General features: G+C 38.8%; 1 protein-coding gene across 1 annotated transcript in view; it reads right to left on the bottom strand.

Moving 5' to 3' along the window:
* Window positions 1–26984, bottom strand: part of LOC122806959 (synaptic vesicle glycoprotein 2C-like) — a 419490-nt gene that overhangs the window by 281694 nt on the left and 110812 nt on the right. Inside the window, exon 7 of the mRNA XM_044077810.1 lies at window positions 16128–16208. Coding sequence (XP_043933745.1) covers window positions 16128–16208 — 81 coding nt within the window. The remainder of the gene's footprint in view (window positions 1–16127; window positions 16209–26984) is intronic.

The raw sequence follows: 26984 nt of genomic DNA, 5'->3' as shown, positions 1-26984 counted from the left end.
GATGCTTCTTCAGATCTAGGACAAACACTAAAACTGCTTTCACCATATATACTGTTCCCAATCAGTGGCAAGCAATTAGTAAAACATTCCAAAGAATTTTAAAGAGACAAGAACTGTTGCAATAAAAATACATGGAATAAAATGCAAAGAATCAAATGTATATAACATTCAAAAAGCATGTGTGAAAATCTTATATAAAAAGCATGTTTTAGGAACATCTATAAAAACAAATATAGACAAAATAAAAACAAGTGTGCTCTTAAGACATATTAAAACAGTTGGTTCACTTAATATTCCTTCTCTGCCTTAATATGGGTCTAATTGAGGCCCTTTCACTCAGGCCACATCCTTTATCTGCTTTTAGTAATATGATCCATTCTGTTTCTTTGCCCTCTGTATAGACTTTAATATCCCCACCTCTTGGATTAGGAGTAATCACCTCCAGTACCTTAAATAAAAATACATGATGTGTATTGTTCATCATAACATGTTTGGCCAAAGCGTTATGTATTGTGCCCTTTCTCATATGGTAAACATGTTCCCTCATTCGATCCCTCAGTGGGCGGTTAGTCTTCCCAACGTAGAATGAGGAACATGTTTGACAGACAGCTAGATAAATAACATGTTGTGTCATACAGTTAGCCTCTGCAGATATATAAAAACTTTTCTGTAGGTCTGGATGGAAGAAATGGGGAATACTATCTATATAAGAGCAAAAATTGCAATGTCCGCAAGGCTTAGTACATCCTTCCTTCCTATCTCTAAAACTAGGTGTGGGGTAACCTAACTTCCTTTTTAAATTGTTTTTATTCTTATACAAGAACCCTGGTTGTTCACCAACTATCAGTTTAAGGTCATCATCCACATGTAGGATTTCCCAATGTTTTCTAATAATTTCTCTGATTTCTAAATGGTCTGACGAAAAATATGTAATAAATTTAACATTTTGTGATCGTTCAATATGACTATTTGGGACTGTTATAGATTCATGCGGTCCAAAATAAGGTTCACCCTTAGTATGTCTTAGTTCATGTATATCATTCAGGTGTGTGTTTATCTCCTAATGCCATAACCCTAGTAGATAACCTGTCTTTAAGGCCATTTAGTTCAGTTTCAAAGCCATCATCTAGAGGATTCAGCCTTGATGCTCTGATTGCTTGGCCTCTCATGATATTTCTGAAAACATGGGGTGGGTGCATACTAGATCTAAGCAGTAAAGTATTGCTGTGGCAGGTCTTCGAAATACACCTGTATTTATAAGATTGTTATGAAGTCTTTCAATATACATGTCTAAAAAGTCAATCCTATACAGTGAATGTTTCATGGTAAATTTGAGACAAGTTGTCAAATTATTCATGATGGTAAGCATACTGTGAAGTTGGTCTAGTGAGCCCTTCCACAAAACAAATAAATCATCAACAAAGCGTCGATAGAAAATGACATGCTGTTTAAACATCTCTTCACAAAATAGTATGTGCTCCTCCCAGTAGGCCAGGAACATGTTGGCGTAGCTATTGGCACATGGTGTGCCCATAGCTACGCCATCCCTCTGTTTGTAAATGCTGTCATGGAACATAAAAAGATTATTTTCCAGGACTAACTCTAGGAAATGCACAATTAGATCGATGGTTACAGAAGGGTAATCGCTATGTTCTTTTAAGTAATCTGCAACATATGTCAAGCCCAACTCATTTGGTATTACTGTGAAAAGGGACTGTATATCAAATGTGACAAAAATGTAGTCCAGTGTAATCATTAAATCTTTGGTACAATCATATAAGTCAATTAAAAACTGTTTGGAATCCCTTAAAACTACCTTGTTGTTGTTTAAAACCGATCTAAAATGCTTCTCAATATATACAGACAGATGCTCTGTCACCCAACCTCGACCTGAAACTATTGGTCTCATAGGAGGATTTTCCGAGTCCTTGTGTATTTTTGAGAGACCGTGTATGACTGGTATAGTCGGAGAAGGGATAGTGAGATATCCATATAGATCTTTATCTATTAATTGACCCATGTAAATATCTTTTATAGTATCTTGTACATATTTAATAGTGTGCTCTATGTAATGAACTGAGACTTGCTCATAAAATACATCATTTAACATAGATACCATCCTATCAGTGTAGTCAGATGAATCCATGACAACTATTTTGCCACCCTTGTCAGCGGGTCTAAGAATGATGTTCGGATCATCCTGTAACTTCTTGAGACTTTTTCTTTCACTATATGTGAGATTGTTTCTCCTATAGCGTGATTTATTATCTGTTCTGTTATCATAATAACTATGTAGTTCTTCCTCAGTGAGTTTTAAGTAGACTTCAACTAATGGATGATTACTGGGTATAAATTCGCTCAAATTCTTAAACTTAAACTCTAAATTACTATTGGTAGAATCTTTGTATATAAGTTTTAGCATAACATTCCTACAGAATAGCCTGAGGTCCATAACAGTATCAGTCAACTGACTCTGACATCTAGGGATGAAACTTAGACCTTTATTCAATAGTAGGATTTCATCTTTGGTTAAAATAGTGTTGGAAATATTGTGGACTAGCGTTTGCCTGTCCACATTTTCCTCAGGGTCTTCTGAGGTGTGTATTCTTCCGATAATTTCCTCTTCTGTCTTCCTCTGCTCATTGAACGGGAACAATACATGTTCTTCTCCGTTCTCACTGGCAGGGGAAAAGACAACTGAGGGTGTTCATTAGAGTCAGAGCCTAATTGCGGGGTAGTTGTTTTCGGTCTAACTACAGACTCACTATTATGCTGTGATTGCATAGATTTATTTTGTGATTGGTTAGTTTTACCCTTAACAACCCGTACCTCCGGGTAAAGATTAGCATTTGTATTTACAGCAGTATGCACTAGATGTATAACATCTGTGGAATCATTGCTATGATCAGTAGTTGGAATACTATCATGTGCATTAGAAATGTCAACATGTCTCTCACTAGTGCATTCAGGTTGACAAGCTCTATCAGTCTCCATTACAATGGCAACACTATTAGTATTTGCTGTTTTCTCTAATGAGTTAACATTATTAACAGAACTCCTGTTAGCTGCCTTATCCTGCATTACTACTCCAAAATTAGTAGCAGTTCTAACAGTAGGTAAACTCGTGACATCATCAGAATTATATCTAGGCCACATAAAGACATGGCCTTTTTCAAAATCATTAGTGTCTCTCAAAACTTTATGGCGTTTCTGCTGTAAAAGCTTTCGTTTGAAAGCTGACACACTATCCAACATATTCTCAAACAATGGAGATGTAATTCGGGTTGGAAAGTCTTTAAACAAAACATGCTGTTTTTCTGTGATATCGTCAGTTAACTTAGACTCTTCTGGTCTAAAAAAGTCAATCAAGAGCCTTAAGTAATTGCGACTCACCTCCATGTTTAGTCGCTGCCATTGAGCTAAAAGCTCCGGGTAATCCTTGCCTTGACTAGGCATGGTGAAAACACGAAGTCCCCTTGGTATAATGTTACGATCCAGGCACAGTTGAAAATGCATCCTCTGGGTTTGTAGCCGTTTTAATTTAATAAAACTCTTTTTAGTCGCTTCAAGTAGCGCATACAACCTGTCTGAATCAACGCTCTCCCCCACGGGATTTCCCATGGTTGTTTCATTCTCGAGGAACCAGGAAGTAGTGTTAGTTCCTCTGAGATACTGCTGAAATCTCTTTTCAAGTGCATCGTTCCTAGCAGCCTCGTTCCCACGATGTTCATCTCTGGGGACGTAATCTAACTCGATGTTAGCCATTGAAGTATGTGATACTTCCTGCCCCTGTACACAAGAATTAATTCAATAAAAGTTTTCTTAGACAGTCTAAACTTGTGTCAGGTTAGCGCTTAAGCCGTATAGGAGGAATATAATCAGAAAAAAGTAACAGCCAAGCGTGAGCAGGTACAAACCCTTTTATGCCAGGTCAAATAAAGCAGGATCCAAACTTGTAAAAAGAAATATTTAATCCACAAACAACTGACAGAGAGATAAGCGCTTTCGCAGTAATGCTTCTTCAGATCTAGGACAAACACTAAAACTGCTTTCACCATATATACTGTTCCCAATCAGTGGCAAGCAATTAGTAAAACATTCCAAAGAATTTTAAAGAGACAAGAACTGTTGCAATAAAAATACATGGAATAAAATGCAAAGAATCAAATGTATATAACATTCAAAAAGCATGTGTGAAAATCTTATATAAAAAAGCATGTTTTAGGAACATCTATAAAAACAAATATAGACAAAATAAAAACAAGTGTGCTCTTAAGACATATTAAAACAGTTGGTTCACTTAATATTCCTTCTCTGCCTTAATATGGGTCTAATTGAGGCCCTTTCATTCAGGCCACATCCTTTATCTGCTTTTAGTAATATGATCCATTCTGTTTCTTTGCCCTCTGTATAGACTTTAATATCCCCACCTCTTGGATTAGGAGTTATCACCTCCAGTACCTTAAATAAAAATACATGATGTGTATTGTTCATCATAACATGTTTGGCCAAAGCGTTATGTATTGTGCCCTTTCTCATATGGTAAACATGTTCCCTCATTCGATCCCTCAGTGGGCGGTTAGTCTTCCCAACATAGAATGAGGAACATGTTTGACAGACAGCTAGATAAATAACATGTTGTGTCATACAGTTAGCCTCTGCAGATATATAAAAACTTTTCTGTAGGTCTGGATGGAAGAAATGGGGAGTACTATCTATATAAGAGCAAAAATTGCAATGTCCGCAAGGCTTAGTACAGCCTTCCTTCCTATCTCTAAAACTAGGTGTGGGGTAACATAACTTCCTTTTTAAATTGTTAGACTTTGTAAGACTTTTTAGACATGTATATTGAAAGACTTCATAACAATCTTATAAATACAGGTGTATTTCGGAAGAGCTGCCACAGCAATACTTTACTGCTTAGATCTAGTATGCACCCACCCCATGTTTTCAGAAATATCATGAGAGGCCAAGCAATCAGAGCATCAAGGCTGAATCCTCTAGATGATGGCTTTGAAACTGAACTAAATGGCCTTAAAGACAGGTTATCTACTAGGGGTTATGGCATTAGGGAGATAAACACACACCTGAATGATATACATGAACTAAGACATACTAAGGGTGAACCTTATTTTGGACCGCATGAATCTATAACAGTCCCAAATAGTCATATTGAACGATCACAAAATGTTAAATTTATTACATATTTTTCGTCAGACCATTTAGAAATTAGAGAAATTATTAGAAAACATTGGGAAATCCTACATGTGGATGATGACCTTAAACTGATAGTTGGTGAACAACCAGGGTTCTTGTATAAGAATAAAAACAATTTAAAAAGGAAGTTATGTTACCCCACACCTAGTTTTAGAGATAGGAAGGAAGGATGTACTAAGCCTTGTGGACATTGCAATTTTTGCTCTTATATAGATAGTACTCCCCATTTCTTCCAACCAGACCTACAGAAAAGTTTTTATATATCTGCAGAGGCTAACTGTATGACACAACATGTTATTTATCTAGATGTCTGTCAAACATGTTCCTCATTCTACGTTGGGAAGACTAACCGCCCACTGAGGGATCGAATGAGGGAACATGTTTACCATATGAGAATGGGCACAATACATAACGCTTTGGCCAAACATGTTATGATGAACAATACACATCATGTATTTTTATTTAAGGTACTGGAGGTGATTACTCCTAATCCAAGAGGTGGGGATATTAAAGTCTATACAGAGGGCAAAGAAACAGAATGGATCATATTACTAAAAGCAGATAAAGGATGTGGCCTGAATGAAAGGGCCTCAATTAGACCCATATTAAGGCAGAGAAGGAATATTAAGTGAACCAACTGTTTTAATATGTCTTAAGAGCACACTTGTTTTTATTTTGTCTATATTTGTTTTTATAGATGTTCCTAAAACATGCTTTTTATATAAGATTTTCACACATGCTTTTTGAATGTTATATACATTTGATTCTTTGCATTTTATTCCATGTATTTTTATTGCAACAGTTCTTGTCTCTTTAAAATTCTTTGGAATGTTTTACTAATTGCTTGCCACTGATTGGGAACAGTATATATGGTGAAAGCAGTTTTAGTGTTTGTCCTAGATCTGAAGAAGCATCACTGCGAAAGCGCTTATCTCTCTGTCAGTTGTTTGTGGATTAAATATTTCTTTTTACAAGTTTGGATCCTGCTTTATTTGACCTGGCATAAAAGGGTTTGTACCTGCTCACGCTTGGCTGTTACTTTTTTCTGATTATATTCCTCCTATACAGCTTAAGCGCTAACCTGACACAAGTTTAGACTGTCTAATATATATATATATGTTTACATTAAGAATCTTGAGTGCAGGTTAGATGAAACTCGAAATGTTGATTAACAGTTGGCCAATTCCATTTTATCTAACCTGAATAAGTGCGAGGTAACCCTTTAGCAAATGCAAAGTGCATTTGCACAGCTGTCATCGGTGATGTGAACGTGGTAAAGTATGTTCACGGTAAAGGGATCAGGAAGTTACCCTTTTCCCTACTGTAGTGCGATCTTGGAGTTGACATTTATAAGTGGCAGGGGGTGTGGGGGGCACAGCCTCCCACAGGGGGGTGCAGGGGGGCTTGCCCCCCTGCAAAACATATGACTGTCAGTAGTATGGATGTGGTCCATACTGCTTGCTGTTGTAGCTTTCATACTGCAGAAGTTGAATTCGACTTTGTTGCAGTACTTTCGGTATTGCAAACAGTTACTGTTGTAAACATTGAAGATGTGAATCGCAATTCCGATAGGTTTATGTTCACATCTTCGATGTTATGATAGTAAATCTTATATAGATATACATATATATGCACATATACACACATAATATAAACCCAAATATATTAGGATTTATATTACATTGAGTTTTTGGAAACTCGAAATTCATATGGTCGAAACCACTGAAAACTTGAAAGTAACAAAAGAAAAACTTGTAAATTATATAGACCAACTCCAAAATTGTACTATAGTGGGGAAAAGGGTAAATTCTCCATTGAGGCACTTCCATGTAGACTGCTGTACAGTGGAGATTGGGAATATACCCTTTTCCTCACTGTAGTGCGATCTCGGAGATGGTATATATAATTTGTGTTGATTTGGATTTATATATATATATATATATATATATATATATATATATATAAATATATATATATATATATATATATATATATATATATATATATATAAAATAAATATATATATATATATATATATATATAAAATAAATATATATATATATATATATATATATAAAATATATATATATAGACACACACACACACACACACACACACACACACACACACACACACACACACACACACACACACACACACACACACACTAACTTACACAAACTGACTATATTTATCATTTCTCAGTGAACAGAAGTTATATTTATACTGTGTGCTTGCATGCTTGAAACTTTTCTCTTTTGGCCTCCAGTGATTCTGTCCAATTTGGTCACAGTCAGCAAAAATCAGACATCCAGTCACTAAGTTGATCAAGCAATCAGCATTGAGCAAAATTATTAATTTATTAACTCAAGTTTTCACCACTCCTTTCTTTTCATTTATATGTTCCATTTTGAGTTAACCTCATCATTCCTTCCCTAGTCTAAGTTTGCTTCTTTATGTATCCTACACACAGTTTCTTTCGGGTTCCTATCAGATAGTCGAACTTCTGCAAGTTCGGATCTCATATGGTCGAGACCATAAGTTCGAATTTGCAGAAGTTTGAGCATTTCAACAGAAATCTCCGTAAAGGGAGGTTTCCATTTTGTTCAATGTTGTGCAATCTCAGAGTTGGTATATTTAAGTAGCAACGGGTGTAGGGGGGGGAGGGGGGGCTTGCCCTCCTGCTTACAACAGTTTATTTTGTTTTCTTTTCTTTTTTTTGTTTTTTAAACATAGTCGAAGTTTTTTAACTTTGAACAGGATGGTTCAAACATTCCTTGTTCAAAGTTATTAAACTTCGACTATGTGATATAGACCAGTTTCTTTCCTCTTGACTTGACTGTCTGACTCATTTTGGACCCTTATGTTTACAGAGGTTTTTCCTGTTTCCTACTGCTTTAACTACTTTGTTTTGTTTCCTTTTCTGTGATTTACTTATATTTATAAATGGATTATGCTTTTGCATACCTGTTGGTGCCAGCATATAAAAGAACTTCTTTGTTTTCTTTATTTTTGATAAAGATTTTTTCTCTCTGATGTCTTCATTTTCTCAAACCACATTCATACTTTTTTACTACAGATTTTCTAAGGCACTGTTCCTTTTACCAATATCTGCTCTACTGAAGTCCACACCTCTGAGTATCAATAAGCTTGATTATGGCTAATTTGGTTATGGTAAAGACTTATTCTCTGATGGCTTCCCATTTCTAAAGCAGTCTTCCTCTCTTTTTTCTCCATCTGTGCACACTAATCCAGGGTACTTATGGTTTCCAGTTGGTTCCAATATTAGTTGTTTGAGGTCTGCCCCTTGCAGGGCATCAGGAAAAGTCTCACTTTTGGATGTGGCTACAGCTAAGGTGCTTGAGTTTCCTTCTGGCATTTTAAAGTTTTCCATCAGCAAGATCTTCACTTTCTTTGCCATCTTAAGCATACCATCTGTCATTTCTTTAAATTCTCCTCTTCCAAAAGAGGGCATCTCTGTATAAATACTGTACTGACTATGCCGTCATATTCAGTCTTCTGTGTGATTCAAAGTGTACCCTCTCCTCCCTGTTTACTAACTTGTTGATCTCTTCCCTTATAATGAAAAATACATGTCATCATTTTCTATTTCCACTATTCCTCCTATAAAATAAATGTCTTGGTATAAGCTCCCACAACATCAAGAAGATACTCTTCCATTAAGCTACTAGTTCAAGCATGATCTTTTTTCAGTGCCCTCTCACTCTCATAGGTTCGTAGCTGTGTACTAGGCTAATGGCCCTGGGGCCTTTACAAGCCTAGCCCATAAAAGTGCCCTGGCATTGTGCTGCCCATCGTTAGTTCCCAGTGCCTCTATCAAGTAGAGCCACTGGAGTGATCCCCGGGGTGAACTTTCTATTTCTCATCCACTTATAAAGATTTCACTTCAAGAGGGCTAGTCAGGTGCTCTGGTATGGGAAGTCTATTCCAGACCATGGGTAGTCTCTGGGTTATGAACCTGTCCCTGCAGCATGTTCTGTTGATTGTGGTAATGAGGTTGAGGTCTCTGGAGTGTGTGGTGCAGAGGGACTGGGATTTCTTAGATGTAGCATTTCTAACAGAGCTGGGTCAGACATGGCTTTGTAAGTCAAGCAGAGATCGCCTCTTAGTAGATGATATGAAACAGAGAATAGCTGGAGTTTTTTGAGTCTGTCTGTGTAGGACATGTGTTTAAGGCCTAGGATCCTCTTCGTGAGGTACTTTTGTGGTCTCTCCAGCTGTTGCAGGTGTCTAGTGAGGTACATGCCAAATAGGGCATTATACTCTATAATTGGTCTAATGAGGGAGGAGTAGAGAGAAATGATGACCACTTTCTTCCTGGATGAAAAACCCTTGGTAATGAAATGTGCCACATAGAAGGACTTTCCGACCTTAGTGGCAATGTGGTGGTCGAAGGAGAGGTTGCCGTCAACCTGTGTCCCGAGATCTTTTATAAGGCCTTCAGTGTTCAGTGGGCTCCCATTAATGTGGTAGTTAGTGGGAACTGAGTTTTTTCGAAAGGGGATGACGACACATTTTTTGGCATTAAGCTTAAGGCCATGGTTTTGACACCAGTCATTGGTCTCAGTGAGGCCTTTCTGCAGGATAACTGCATCACTTGGGGAGCTAATAATGGCTCTGAGCTTGCAGTCATCTGCAAAATTGGTCAGCCAGAGTCCCTCCGTGTTGGCCTGGATTTCTGAGAAGTAGATGCCAAACAGGAGAGGACCCTGGACCGAACGCTGTGGGACTCCACTCATGACTGGTTGGCAGTCTGACTTGGAGTCCGCTACTTTCACACTGTGGGTTCTATCTGTGAGCCAGTTTGCAACCCACCTAATGATATAGGGGGTGATGCCTAGTTTTTTGAGTTTATCAGTAATTCCTGAGTGAGGAATGGTATCAAAGGCCTTGGCCAGATCAAGGTAGGCTGTATGAACTGCCTTACCTTCATCCACCGCTCTGGTGACTGACTCAAAGAAGTCAACCAGGTTGAGCAGGCATGATATACCTTTCACATAACCAAATTGTATGGGATCTAGAGTTTGGAGAGTCCCTATATCCTTGTTAATTGGGTCCATGATGATGTGCTTCATAGCCTTACATATCAGACTCATCATGCTAATGGGGCGATAATTTCCAGGGTCTGTAGTCGCTCCTCCTTTATGGAGAGGGATGACTGCAGCAGTGCGCCATTCGGTAGGGACAAAGCCTGAGGTGAGGCTGTGCGTGAACAGAGCACGCAGATGTAGTGCCAGTTCACTTTATAATTCATGTAGAACACAGCCAGGGATATTGTCGGGTCCCATGGAAGCTGTATTCTTGCCCTTAGACAATGCAGCTTTAACCTGTGCTGCAGTAATGTTGGGTGCCTGGCATTCTTCCAGTTTTGAAATTGGTCCTTTGGGGGGGGGGGGGTAAAGTTGGCACTGACTCTGTCGGCCAGTATGTTGGCAATATCTGTTGACTCCATACAGGAGGTACCATTGTGCAGTAACTCACAGCAAATCTGGGTATTGCCATGGAGATTCTTGATATAACTATAAAAGGTTTTGTGGTTGTTTTTAGTGTCTGCCGCAATTCTGCCTTCATAGCTGGCTTTGGAAGTTTTGATGAGGGATCTCAACTTTTTGTTGAGGCTAATAAGGGAATTTTTCCAGTCTTGGGACTTCACCTTTTCCTGCAACAGTTTCTTCTTTCTGTTGTACAGTTTATTAATTTGCAGGGGACCACCAGACTGGCTTCCATTTTTTGGAGGAGAGTATCTTCGTTCTATTGGGTATGGCTAGTTCCATGCATTTATGTACATGTTCATACAGTGCATTGGTGTATGATGTGGCAGTCATGCATCTATTTTCCATTGGCATGGGTGCCGTGAAGTTAGCCACCTTTGTTTTTAGGAGTCCAAAGTCAGCTTTGGAGAAGTTTTTCATGGTGGATACCTTTGCGGAGCGTGTGGGTGAGATGTGGATTTCCATGGTGATTAGTTTGTGGTCAGATCTAACCAGGGAGGAATTGACTATTGGTGTAGAGCAATGGTTGCCCATGTTAATAATAACCAGGTCAAGGATGTTGCTTCCTCTAGTGGGGGGAAGAATGAGCTGGTCCAAGGCACTGAATTGATGAATTCCATGAAGCGTTGGACCAGTGCATTGGTGCATGAGTAGTTTTCTCAGCTGGTGGAGGGGTAGTTGAAGTCACCTAGTATGAGAACATTGGGGTGGATCTTAATAGTTTCCAGGGTGCTAAGGAATGTAGAGTGAGTCTTGGGACATGGTTGGGGACCTATAACAGGCTATGATCTGAATCGCCGTCTTAACCAATGTTAGTTGTACCTGGAGTATCTCAGATGCGTTATGCTGGGCTACTAGTCTGGAGCTGTGCATATCCTTTAAGAATATGGAGACACCACTGCCTTTGGAGCTTTGGTCCATGTTCTGGGACAGAAAGGTGTGGAATGAGTTATAGCCTGGTAGCACAGGGGTGCTTTCTGCTGCTTTAAACCAGGTCTCCGTTACAGCACAAATGTCGATGTTCTCCATTTGGAAGAGTGCTTCGAGTGAGTGCTTCTTGAGATTTAGACTTCTAGTGTTGAGCAGCATGACCCTCGGATTGCATTTATTTATAGCTGTTACGGTGGTAATTTGGTCTTTGGATCACCACCTAAAAAAGGCACTATAGGGGTGGCAAGAGCCTTAGCCAATACCCGGAAAACCAGGGATGGCAGATGCAGGCCACCTCTGGCAAAGCATCAAGGTTTGTCAATTATGTCATCCCAAGCAGACAGATACTGGATCCCCTTAGAATGACACCAGAAACTTAGCCAATTGTTGAAGTCAATCATTTTCTGTTTGTACAGTGGTATCATTCTGGGCAATGGTAGGATGCTGCTTAGGGCTAGGGTCATACCTGCTTGGGTCACATAATCCGAGAGCTCCACCATGTCTCTTTTCATGTAGTCCAGGGAGGTGCGTCTCAGGTCATTCACATCCCCATGGTCAATGACAGAGTCATACTTGTACTTGTTGTGGAGTGACCTGATTCCGTGCGTCATTTGTCGGATTCTGGCACCTGATAGAGAGCTGACTATTACCTTCTCCTTATTCAGCCTAGTGAGTGGGACCATCAGTGTGCCTCACTATTGAGTCACCTATGATTATTGTATTGGGCAAGCTGTTTTGCCTTAGGGGCTTAGGTTGAGGGGCACACTGTGTAGGTAAGCTATGTGTCTTGTGGTTTGTGCTGTGTTATGGTGGTTGAGTATGTTTCTGACTTGGAGGTCTCTCTAAATACTACCTTTACTTTTGCTCCATATTTATGACTTAGGTTTTCTTTATCCTGTTCTCACTACTGCAAACGGGAGAGGTCAGTATTTTTCCTGATCCTTTTATCTGATGCCCCTTTACTTTAAACATATTTTATGCTTCAAATCAAACATTTAAACCCATCAGTGTGGATCCTGATTCTCTTCTCAGAATAAATATGACATAACATAAATGGAGTCAAAATCAGCAGCCCTGCACTAAGAGTTCTCCCATTAATTGAATCCCACAAATGAAATACCAAACTTTTATATCCATCCATAACTCCTTTTTCCCATTTTTGCACATGGGGGTGGGGTGTCACTTCCACAGTGACAATCATCTAGAGCCAAGGTTCACACCATCGGGTGACTATCCCTGACACAGTTATTCTTCCATATCACACACTCACACTTATGGACAATTTAGAGTGTCCAGCCCACTTACTGCATGTCTTTGAAATGTGGTAGAAAACCAGAGCACCCAAAGGAAACCCACACAAACACAGGCAGGACATGCAGACTCCACACAGAAGGCACCCCAGATGAGAAATGAACCAGGAAACCTTCTGCTGTGAGGTGAGACCATTATATGATGTTCCACCACCATTCTGCTCATAACTTCAAATACATGAATGTACTTTTATGGAATTTTCTGCATTTTTGAGTGTATAAACTGAATGTACCTTGATGGGATTTTGTATAATATTACATATTGAAACCAACAAAACTGCTGAAAAAAGAAAGGGCCATAAGACAGCAGCATAATATATACATTCTGTGGGCCGAATTCATAAAGGTTACCAAAAGGTGTACACAATGTTTACACCTCACGGTAACATTCTTTAATTCAAAGACAGCCCTACCACAGTGCTTTTGAATGAAGACGTGCAGCATCATGGAAGGCAGCTGCTGAGGCTGTGCTACATGCTAATGAGGCAGTCTGGGTGAGGGTCATATACTAACAAGCCATGTGGTTTCCCCTGGAACTGCATGCAGTTACGCAGTCAAATTATCCATGGAATTGCTCGGCTGTGCAACTTAACATGTCCGCTCCAGTCTGCTCACTGTAATGACCATGGCCAACAAGTAGTAACTCATATAAAGATATGACAACTTATAAGTATACACTCACGCATGAACTCTGCAAGAAAATCATATTATAAACAGTATGCTGCAGGCACTGAAGCAAACTGAGTAGGAATGGAGAAATTACAGAAAGAAAATGTTAACCTTTTCAGGGCTATGATAGCAAATGCCAACATATTTTTAAGGGTTCAAGTGAAAAAGTAAAAGTAATCAATAAGAAAAACATTTTTAAAGTGGGATATGTACATTCTGATTTATAGCTGAAGCGGTTCTTATTTAGCAAGTTAATATAACGTTATGAATACAAAATAGACACTTGGGCTCATTGATGACTGCATCTCTGTCAACATAAATCCCATTCGGAGTCAAATTTGAATGTACAAAATCAAATGCTGCGTAAGCATTGTTGAAAATCCTCATATAACAACACAATTAAAAGGCAGTGTATAAAGCTGCCTACATAGCTTCCATATATCTAAGTACTTCATATTTTTGAGGTTATCTTCCTCTCTTATCCACCTGAATAACATTTGCATTTTACAATATCAGCAACTTCTAAGATACAGCAAGCAGTGTTTTTCTTTTATTCAAATGCCAAGACAGTACCCCAAATCGGTTGAAAAGAACATTTGGGCAGCCACAGATGTTAATTTCATTTATGCCAGATAATCTTTTCTTGAGTTTAATAAAAATATTGTTACTGGTGAGGGACTGCATTACAATCTGTTAAATGTACTCTTACAAAATCTGTTTCAGAAACACTGTTTTAATAAAGCAGCACTAAGTTACTAGATGTCAACAATTGTAAAGGAAAATAAAACCAAACAAGTAATACTTTTGAGATACTGGATATGATTTAACCATACTGTTATAAGAACTGCTCTTAATTTAACTGGATAGCAAACAGATTGGGAAAACCTTTTGCGAAGGCTCGCTTGGATTTATGAAAAAAAATATATATTTTCTAGTGTTGCAATACTGTACATTTGTAATTAGTTGTGATATCATATACCTTTCTGGATCTGATGCACTTATCTTATGACTAAGCAAGTAGTAGGCATAGAATGCTCCTCTCTAAAAAAAAACTTAAATCAAACTTTCATATTATGAAAAAGCCAGCCCATTTTGGTGAACATACTTACAACAAAAGAAAAAAAAAGCAAAATAAGTATTCTGAAAAAAACAGTCCCTTTAACTTTTGTCAATTTTCATTTTCTTTTAAAATCTGTATGTATAGCAGTGTTTAAATTAGCATTAACGGTTCACCATACAAAAAAACAATGATATAAGAGTATACAATATTTGCACTGTATTAAGATTGGGCTAATATCTAAAGAAGTTAGATCTTTGCTTTATTACCAATGCTACTAGCTTAATTAAGTAATACAAAAAAGAAGGCATTAGCAGGAAAGATCTGCTACAGTAAGATAATGTTATTTGCACAAATAAAAACAAATACATATTTTTAAATTACACTGCTTTTATGTCAGAATTTCTGCAGACTACTGTCTTAATGACTGACATAATATAATCAATTAATATGGAAGACATGTCAGCAAAGACAGCCTTGTTATATGCTGTTTTGCTGATTAATGTGATCTTCAAAGGTCAAAATGGAAATACTTTGAACAGCTGTCTTAGCAGTTGCCCATTTCCCCTGTGGGGATTCTTAGTGCTGGTATGTGTAATTATCAGGGGGTGTGCGGGCTGCAGGAGGGCACAAAGTCTCCTTTTTAATTTTCTTTTTATTTTATTGTTTTGAGGATTGCCCTTTTCAGGTTGATCTTTTGTGTGTCGGTAGTTTGGGCATTCGACACATACATGCGTGTATATATGTATAACTAGAAAGCAAGAAATATTTATGCTTTGTGTGTTACTTAAAGGACAGAAATGAGTCCAAGAACAAAACCTAGGTGTTTGGTGTACAGGATTGTCTCAGTGTGGCTATCATAGTGGATAAGGAAGCTCCAGTTTGAAGTGATATAACTGAGTATCGCTCTTGTAACAAAAAAATCACAGCTTCTGTTTTATTTTTTTTTCATTGTGAGTTGTTTGAAATCTAGCCAAGTGGACACAAGGGACAAATCATGTTCAAGGTACCAAACTTATATATATATACCTACAAAAGCAAGATTACCAAGAATGAACTTTAAGCATAGCATGTCTAAGGTCGCACACAATTTCCTCAAACTCCCACATTGCTATTGTCCCTTCTCGACCCAGTTATTTATGCAGATAAAGTCAGTGCCCTCTAGCTTCCTGCCCCATGCAGTTTTTCCCACATCCCTGAGGATCTTCCCAGTCACTTCCACCAATGTAGCTGAGAAGGTAGCTTACCCCACTGTCCCCTCTTTTAGATCTAAGTTTGCTACGAATTAAGTCCCCACTGGAGGTTGTTTCTAATTCTTTCTCCTGTAACTTGCATACTTCTTTGTGGCCAAGAGTGTTTCTATTTGACAGAATACATTAGAACAAAGACAACCATGAAGTACAGTAAATGTTTACAAAGTACTTGACTTACTGGAAAGGATATTCTTGTGCTTCTGTGATTCCAGTAGAAGATGCAGCGAAAAACTGCAATGGCCTCCTCTTCACGACTTAACTAGAAAAAAAATCAACATCATCACTTTATGTCTTATTTGTACCTTGCAGTAAACTTATCAGAAAGAAAAATATATATCAAATATTGAGAAGACACACTTTTTATAAACAATCTTATTTTATTGAAATGTTTTGTCACTCAACTAAATAAAACACAAAACACATAAGTAATATGAAGGCGCTACTATGACGGCATAAAATTCCAAAACAATTTTACAGCCAAGAAGCCAAGCTCCACAGAGTTTGGCAACCAGCTACTGCTCTGCTGTTTTCATCTGATCAATCTGAGGCATGTGCTGATTTCTACAAACCTTATTTACAAGTTTTCATTGTATTTTGCACTTTTGAACTGTATTTTTTACCATATCACTACTTATTTAAACTGTTTTTACTGAACTGCTGCACTTTGTTTTCTGTAGCATAGACTAGATTCAGACCTGCTGAATCTAGTTCTGTTTCTATAAAATGAGCACTAAACCAGGTATCTTTTGTTGGGGAGGGCTCCCCCTCCACCCTTGTGGCAGGAGTCTGCAGTTAGGACTCATCTGATTAAAGGTCGCTGGAACTGGGCTCAATTTAACCTTTTTTAATGGTTAATTTGTGTAAAACAGTTGCTCTTGTTTGCTACGTAAGCACCATGTTTACATGAAGCACACCATCACACACTGCAGTGCAGAGGTGATTACCATTTGCATTTACAGACACAAACTTCTTACCTGATAATTTTTTCTTTAGTACACTGCTTGTTCTCCATCGGGGGTTTCACACAATTGTGCTTTACAGTCAAGTGGAACTTTCAACATAACTTCTGAGGTACTAACACAGGTCTCACCCACCAAACCTTTGTTATTTATACCTCTTGTCCTATCCATCTGCCTTACCTGGGCCTTCCTGTTCTTTCCCCATTTCTGATCACATTAATTTACTTAGCTTTATGGACATGGTCATCCTGCGGCAATGTAGTAATTGCCTCATGTACACTGACAACCCACTTCTTCTAGTTCACACAAATTCAATATGAGAGAGATGCATTTATATTAAGAACCTAGAATCCAGGCTCTCTCGCTCACCAGTCAGTACATCTGACAATATGCAGGTTGTCAGCATGCACACCTCACTGTCAGCACCAATCAAATCAACAACACATAACCCTACATATACCTTATCAAAAGCTTACCTAAACATCAGAGACCTCCCAAACACAAACACACTTCACATAATACATCCCTTGCAGAACACAGTACACATAATATCTCGTAGACCAGTGCCACTCCAGACGAGCCCCTAAGGCAAAACACAAAGCCTAACATCTTAGTCATAGGTGACTCCATTGTGAGACATACAAATGTCCCTCTCATCAGGCTGGATATGGAAAAGTTCACGGTCAGCTGTCTGTCAGGTGCCAGGATCCACCACCTCACACACGCACTCAAGTCTCTCAACAACAAGTACTGTTATGACTCCGTCATAGTCCATGGTGGTGACAATGACTTGAAATGTACCTCACTGGACTGTATGAAGAGAGACATGACTGAGCTCTTTGATTATGTATCTCAGGCAGTTATGTTCCTAGCCTTAAGCATTTTACCTTTGCCTAGGATGATGCCACAATATGAACAAAAAATGATAGACTTCAACAACTGGATTAGTTTGTGGTGTCATTCTAAGGGGATCCAGTATCTGTCAGCCTGGGAGGACATAGGCGACAGACCTCGATGCTTTACCAGAGATGGTCCTCAACTGTCACCCCTGGGATTTTGGTTACTGGCTAAGGCTCTTGCCACGCCCATAGTGCCTTTTTTAGGAAATGTCACAAGAACAAAATTCCCGACATAAAAATACCCTCTAAGGAGTCTAAACCTGAAACCTTACTCACTGGAAGCAGTCCTTACCTTGGAAGATGCTGACATTTGTGCAGTCACAGAGACCTGGTTTAAGGCTGCGGAAAGCACCCCAGCCATACCGGGTTATATTTCCTTCCACAAGTTCAGATCACAAACTGAAGGCATGAAAACTAAAGGAGGTGTTGTATCATTAAAGATAAATACACCTCTAGATTGGTTAAACAGCATGATTCCCTTGAATTACTTCAGGTGCAATTGACTATTGGTAAGACATCTCTTCAAGACTTTGCCAGCTATAGGACATCGACTCAGCCTACCTGGATATACCTGACTCAGTCAAAATACAACCAAACACCATGGTTTTGGGAAACTTTAATTACCCATCCATTGACTGGGTAAATTATACATGTTCTAACTCACTAGCCCAAAGGTTCTTGGACTTTGTAAACTACAATTCCCTGGACCAGCTGGTTGACACCCCCACTAGGGGCTCAAACATCCTGGATCTCGTGCTCACCAACATGGGGGACCATTGTACCTCCCCCAGTGTGTGTGGTCCTCCCTGGTGAGATCTGACCACGAATTAGTCTCACTACAAATAACTATAACACTACTCCCCCCCCCCCCCAAGAACAACTAAACTGAAAAACTTCTCCAAGGCCATTTACAACCTCTTACAAGATGGCATAAATAGCTTTATAGCCCCTCCCTCCACTGATGGAATCGGCACCTATGCTAGGATATACACCAATGCTTTTATACGAACATCTCTACAGTTGTATTGACTCTGCTGTACCTGATACGATCAAAGCAAGATCTTCACGGAAAAACAAACCTGCCATCAACAGGTTGTACAATAACAGAAAGAAATTGCTGTCTATGAATAGGAAGGAATGGTCCCAAAACTGGAAACACTTCCTCCTCAACTTAAGCAAATAAGACTTCTTGTGAAGTCCTCCAAAGCTAACTATCCAAATTAGCTACCCTAACTAAGGAAAACCATAAGGCATTCTTTAGTTACATCCGTAACCTCAAAGGAAAGGCCCAGATTTGCATGGAACTTATAGTTAATGGTACTACATATACAGAACCTGTGGACATAGCAAACCTGATAGCTGACAGGTTCAATGAAAACTTCACTCTCCTGTCACTGCTACACATAACACAAAGAATATCTACTATCTGTCCCCCCTCCTATCTCTAATGAGCAGATGTTAAACACCCCCATCCAGGGCCAAAAATATAGCCTCTATGAGACCAGATAACATCCCAGGCTGTGTTCTACATTGGTTAAAACAGGAATTAGCAACAACACTGAGTACTCTTTTCAGTCATAGCCTAAGCACTGGCTTCATCTCAGTGGAATGGAAAACAGATACTGTCAACCCTTGCACAAAGGAGGTGCATCCACTGACCACAAGAACTATAGACCCATTAGCCTGATCAGCCTTATCTGTAAAATCATGAAGCAAATTATCATGGACCTTATCAACAAAGATATAAGAAATCTCCAAAGGCTTGACCCCACACAGTTTGGCTTTGTCAAGGGGAGATCATGCCTGTTAAACTTGGTGGACTTCTTTGAGACAGTCACCAAAGCCCTAGATGAGGGCAGATCTGTGCATACAGCCTACCTAGACTTAGCCAAGGCCTTTGACACAGTCCCCGACTCAGGCATCACTGATAAACTCACCCAGCTGGATATCAACCCATATACTGTTAGGTGGATTGCAAACTGCCTCACTGATAGAACTCATACACGGGACTCCACCTCCTCCAGCTGATCTATAACCAGTGGTGCTCCACAGGGATCGGTTCTGTGACCCCTACTGTTCGGGAGCTACTTCTCTGAAGTACAGGCAAAAGCTGATGACTGCAAACTAGGAGTGGTCATTGAGTCCTCTAAAGATAACAACATCCTGCAAGACGGAGTTACACAGGCTAATCATTGGTGCCAAAGTCGTGGTCTTAAACTTAATGCAAAAAAAAATGCATTATCATCCTCTTCAGCAAGGGCGCTGTTCCTGCTAACTACCACACCAATAGCAATACCCTAAGCACGCATTCAATGGTGAGAGATCTGGGCACACAGGTTGACAGCAACCTTACCTTTGATCACCATGTCTCCACAGTGGTAAGAAGGGTATTTTATACTACTCATCTCATAAATAAGGGCACTGTCTCCAGAAAAAAGGAGGTCATAAAGCCCCTGTACTTTTCTCTCATCAGGCCAATAATAGAGTACAACACTCCTTTTGATATGCACCTTTCCAGGCACCTGCAGCAATTGGAGAGACCACAAAGGTTCCTTATTTAGAAAATTCAGGGTCTTCAGCATCTGTCATATGTAGATAGACTGAAATCACTGTCACTTACTCTGTGTTGTACAAACTGCTCAGAGGCAACCTGTGTCTTGCATACAGGGTGATCCTTGACCCTGCCTTAATGGAAATATTGCACATTTATAAGTCAAATGGCACATGGGTCACTCTCTCAAAGGACCTTAACCTGGTATGTGACATCAACAGAACTTGCTGGAGGAACAGATTTGTCTCACAGAGGTTACCTCGCCTTTGGAACAAACTTCCAGTTCATGTTAAACAAAGCCCCTCATTGACCCTATTTAAGCGTAATATGGACAACTGGATGGGAAACTGCAAATTCACCTCAGGGGTTACACCTCTGTCCCTCCTGGACAGGGGCAATAGGTGCTGATTTTACTGTCTGCTTGAAACAGACACTCTAGGGAATTAGGGTTGAATTTAGCTAGGTTTGTAAGGGACGTAGGGCTGTTATCCTAGTAACCTCCTATGATCCCCACATAAATGTGAAAAATAAACTATAAATCTAAAGATTCTTGGGCAAAAACAGATAGTTTATACAGCATTAGTTTATAAATACAGAAACTGCTACTGCAGAGCAACATATGTTCTGAGACCGTACACAATAATTATAACTAATTCTCTTGAAAGGGCACAAAGTTTACCTTACTCCAAACATCTTGAAATCTCTTAACAATATCCACAATTTCTGACTGAATTACAAGGCTTCAAAGTAGTTGCTCATAAAAAAAATTAAGTTTTTAATGACACAAGAGTTCTGTGAATATTTTGTCAGAAAGATATAACCTACATAGCAAAAAATCAAATAATTATCTTGGATTTTATAAATGCATTTAAAATTCAATTAGACTGCTACCAGTCCAAATGGAATACACCACATTTTTAAAGAGGCCAATGAAATGACCAGATTGGATTGATTTTACAACATTCCCAGAAAAAGTGTACTAGATCAGCTAAATTGTTAGACAAAGGGGATAAATAGGAACTCCAAAAGCAGCCAACTTGAAAGATATATAGCATATAATATGAAACTGCTGATATATATATGAAAACAGAATAGGAGGAAATGTTTTGAAAACCTCATGGAGCACAGAGTTAGAGCTTGGAACTTTACTGTCAGCCAAAGGTGCTACAGTTTTTTCTACTAAACGTTGACTGTTAGACATAGTTGTCATTTTAGCATTTTTGTTTTATGCTGTTGCTTTAGCTAAACAATATTGACTTGTGAAAGGCAAGAATACATTTAAGTATTTCTTCCAGCAAGGCTCGTTCTACCTGTTTGTAAATGCCTTGACAGTAGACTAAGAAATAATTCAATACTTCCTCTGAGTTACTTACAAGACCTCCAGGAGCAATAACATATTGTATAAGTGGTGATCTAAGACCCTCAGAAAGAAAATCCTCCCAAATTTCCCCCCCCTGTTCTTTCTTTAAATAAATATGCTCCCTAAACAAAAACTAAGGTTAATACTGTTTTGAACATGACATTTTAACAAAGTGTATTTTTTTGGTTCCTCACTGCTTTCTGACTATAAGACCCCCTGTGATCTATTGGCCAATTTATTCCTCTCACGGACACAACTGTTCCCAACTCATTTAATCCCTATGAGGTGACAGACAATTGTAAAACTTCCATTCTGCCACCATCAAGGTTTTATGCTTATGCCCCCCCCCGGTGGTGACATGAGCACACATGTCACCATAAAGGACGCCAGTATGCCCTCCCCCAACATGTACATGTTTCCACACATTCCCTATAGAGGGCTACATTCCCTTCCCTGGTAGAACTAAGCTCACATACCTAGTCTGTGGTCCTACTGGTTGTTACAGGGCTCCATCTGCATGGAGTCAGTTGGTCAACTGTAATCACAAATCCCTCCCCCTCAACATGGTCAAGCTGACATCAGTTGCTCATCCTACCATCCCCTTCCCAACTCTTTCAACACTAAAGGCACTAGTTTAAATTGGGTTATATGTGTCAAAGAAAAGGTTTTATTCATCTACACCACAGCATTTGGATTACTGAAATGTCTTTTTTTATAGTTTACCACTATAAGTTTCCAAACTATATTAGACTATTGTATTTGTCAAGTAAAATTCTTTGTTCTTTTCTTACACAGAGAGCTTCAAACAGTATCCCAATTGTAACTCAATGTGTGTGTGTGTGTGTACCTTTAAGAAGCTATCCAAGGGCTTGCACAAGTGTATAAATACTGAGCATGTGTGAGCCTGACTGCCATTTTGTAGTAAGGTGTTGAGATGTAGGCATGTATTTGTTTACATTTTATGATATTGCTATCCATCCTGATGTGTTTCTATGTATTAAAGCATTTAAATGAAATATCCCACGTACTTGTCATCCATGTTAGAGAAGGATGAGTGACATGGTGTCAGAAGCGGCATGTCTAAAGGGCATGGTGTTAAAAGAAGCATGACCAAAATGACTTGTTGCCAGAAAGAGCTCCAGTTTCTTCAATTTAAGTCTGAGAGGCACCTGGTTTGTATTGGAGGAATATAGAGGAGTAGATCATCCCTACTGCACGTATAATTCGCAAAACAGGTCAGAAACGAACTTCAGATGTTAAAACTTGCTCAAATAATTTCTTATTCACAAAATATGAAACGGTGCATACAGAACACTCTAAACAATATTAGAATAAACCAATATGTCCGATATTGATAAAAATATTCAAATTACTACAGAAAATGTTTGAAATAAAGTCTGAATTGCATAAAACAAATAAAATAAGAGAAAACGACCGCATTTTTTTTTCACTAAGCACATAGTTTTCCTATTATTTAAAGATATCCGAGTTATCAGAAGTGTATAAAGTGTTCACATGTTTCTGCAGTATTACAGTAAAGTTATTTTGCAAAATACAGCTATTACAGAGCATATTTCGCAAAGTACAGTATTTCAAAGAGTTTATTGTGGATTTGAAAGTTATTACAAGCTCACAGAACAGTTTGTTCTTACATAAATACAAGGGCTATATTTTCAGTGTGTTTGTGCATACTTTTTGTGCATGGCAGATGGATTTCGAAAACCCAGTGCACTTGTGTTTGATAATAATGTTGCAGAGAACTGGGGAGTATTTAAGTAACAGTACAACATTTTCATACAGGCTGCATTTTCTGATAAAGATGACCATACAAAGGCATTTATTCTGCTTAATTTAGCTGGGTCAGAAACCATTGAAAGGGAACATATATTTGTGTATGTATCTGCTATCTATGCAGGAGAGGGGGGAAAACCATCTTATTGTTGTACCGGCTGAGTCAAGGGAGGACCTTGAGTGCTTAAAATGTAAATTCAGAGATGTGTGTAACTCCCACACAAATGTTACAATGGAAATGCACTTATTTTATACAATGGATCAAAAGCCTGGTGAAACTTTTGCAGCATATATAACTGACTTGAGAAATAAGGCTAAAACGTACAGATTTGGTGAATAAAAGACAGACTTGTGTGTGGTATTAAAGATGATGTGAGAAAGATTTTGCTTTGCGACAGTGATTTAACTTTGAATAAGGCCAATGAGATTTGTCAGATATACGAGCTCTAGAAAAGCACACAAATATGTTTACAAATGAGAGGTGCGTGCTTCCAGTATCTTCTAAAGCGCATGTTGATAGTATGCAGCATGTGGTTAAAAGAAACAGGCCCAAGCACATGGTAGCAACTGTAGCCCCTGCAACACCCACTGGTAAACCCCAGAGCTTTCCAGCAAATTCTAGAGTTTGCCCAGTTTCAGTGAAGCATGAGTGGGTCAGCAAACTCAAATCATGGGCCCCCACCCACTTTCATTGCCAACTCTCATAATTGTGTTGGAATCATGAATCTAAAAGGGAATAATGTTTAGCTTTTGGTCAGCAATGCCACAAATGCAATAAGTGGAATCATTTTAAGAGGATTTATAAATCAAAAGGCCCACATTCTTTTATTAAAAAGGAACATTCAAAGAGACGAGTTGATCAGTTTAGAAAGCTGCAACTCTACTCTTTATGTTGATGGTATGTTAGTGTTTTATGAAACAGTTAATGCGGTAGATTTAAGGGCAAAGAATTAGGTATTTTGTACTGTTCGGATAAATGGCAAACCCATACAGCTCAAAGTTAATACAGGTTTCAAGTGCAATGTTATGTCAGCAGCAACATTTGCTAGAGTGTGTCATGGTGAAAGGCTTGATTTGGCAAAGTGTGCAAAGCTTGTTGCTTATGGTGGTGAAGAAATTCAAACTGTTACTCTGCTGGGAGATGTTATGACTTGTTATTTTATGTGGTCAAGAGGCATGTCCAGTCATTATTAGGGCTCAGAGACAGTTTGAAAATGGGATTGCTTTCATTTACTAAGGAAGTTCATCAAGTTATATTAAAAGACCACTACTCTAATTTCGCCCAGTTTATTTTTTCTACCTATGCTGATCTTTTCAAAGACAAACTAAGGAAGCTTCCAGTTGTGTACTCCATGAAGTTAGATCCAGACATCAGTCCAGTTATCAGGCCAGCTTAGAAAACTTCAACAGCTGTGCAGAACAGAGTCAAAGCTGAGCTAGATAAACTGGTACGACAAGGTGTAATTTCTCCAGCTGGTTCAGCTACTCCAACTGAATGGGTATCTTCCATGGTAGTAGCTCATAAGAAAAGCTCCAATGACATCAGAATTTGTATTGATCCACGAGATTTGAGCAAAGCGTTAAAAATACCTCCTCATCCAATACACACTGTCAAGGAAGTTGCAGCTCTAATACCAAATGCCATTGTTTTTTCTGTCTTAGATGCAAAGAGTTCATTTTGGCAAACTCACCTTGACAAGAAATCACCATTGCTCACTACATTCAGTACTCCATTTGGAAGGTGCAGATTTTTGAGAATGCCATTTGGGATAAATTCTGTAAGTGAACTTTTTCAACATGCAATGGAGCAACTTTTTTCTGGGTATCCTTGTGCTATTATAGTTGAAGACATACTAGTAGGATGTAATGGTGAAGCTGAGCATGACAGACACCTCAGAAAAGTTCTGGAAAGAGCACATCAAGTGAATCTTAAGCTCAATCTACTGAAATGTAAATTCAGGCTACAAGAGGTTATTTATGTTGGTCATTTACTTACCAGTTCAGGCCTGCGACCAGACCCTTCTAAGCAAATAGCCATTCTCAGGATGCCAACTCCAGACAATGTTAAAGCCCTGCAATGTTTTCTTGGCATGGTTTACTATCTAGGCAAGTTACAAAGGCTCAATCACTTTATCAGACAAGGATGACTGTCAAAGCAATCCAGTTTACCTTAAGAAGTGCAACCTTATTTTCCATACAGAGATGAGAATTTGTCTGACAAAGATATCATTATGAAAGGTCTGAAAGTAATTGCTCTAAAGTTCTTGCAACAAGAGTACATTACTATCTTACATTATGGTCACCTAGGAACTGACTCCACCAAAAGAAGACAAGAGGACTAGTACTTTGGTCTTCTATGTCACAAGACATTGACAGAGTGCTTTCATCTTGTTCTGTGTGTAACAGTACTAAGCCACACCAATAGAAGGAACCACTTCAGCTAAACCAGATTCCTGAACTACCTTGGTTGACAGTAGCCACAGACATCTTCGAGTGGAATGGTCAACATTATTTGGTGTAGTAGACTCTTACTCCTACATACACACACACACACACACACACACACACATATATATGTATATATGCATATATATATATATATATATATATATATGCATATATGTATATGTATATATGTGTGTGTGTGTGTGTGTGTGTATATATATATATATATATATATATATATATATATATATATATATAAATATAAAAAAATAAGCCGTGGTGGTGCAGCGGTAGCGTTGTTGCCTCACAGCAAGAGGTTCTCCTCCCGTTCAATTCTCGGCGGGAGCGCCTTCTGTGTGGAGTCTGCATGTCCTCCCTGTGGTCGAGTGGTGTTCGAAAGACATGTGTAGAATGTGCGTGCCTTCATTGAAGGTTGGACGTTGAGCTGGCACCTCAGCACCCATAAAAAAATCTACTGCCAATCATTAGCAGACCGGAGTTCCAATGTGGCGACCCCTAACCGGGAAAAGCCGAAAGAAGAACAACAAGACTCTTACTCCAATTGGTTCAAGACTGACCTACTTCCCAATCTAGCATCCAGTACTGTCATTACTAAGATGAAGCATCATTTTGCCATCCACGGTAGTCCGCACAAAGTTATTTCTGACAATGGCATGCAGTTTACATTACATGCCAACAGTTCAAAACATTTGCCGAAGTATGGGACTTTACTCATGTCACAAGTAGCCCAGAGTAGTATCTACAGTCAAATGTTTTGGCAGAATGTGCAGTTCAAGGAGCAAGACAGCTACTAGAGAAGTCAAAATGGGATAATAGTGATGTTTTCCTGACTCTCTTGAATCTCAGAAACATTCCTCGTAATAAACATCTTTGTTCCCCTGCCCAGAGACTTCTGTCAAGATAAACCAGAACCACATTACCAATCAGTAGTCAATTGTTGGTTCCATGTGTCAAGAACAACAGGTCAGTGAAAACCAATCTGCTGAAGAAGTTTTTAACCCAGAAGTCC

Source organism: Protopterus annectens, chromosome 7.part0 (genome assembly GCF_019279795.1).
Source record: "Protopterus annectens isolate FY-2018-M chromosome 7.part0, PAN1.0, whole genome shotgun sequence".
NCBI lineage: Eukaryota > Metazoa > Chordata > Ceratodontiformes > Protopteridae > Protopterus > Protopterus annectens.
The sequence above is the reverse complement of the archived record's forward strand: the minus strand, read 5'-3'. Positions and strand labels throughout refer to the sequence as shown.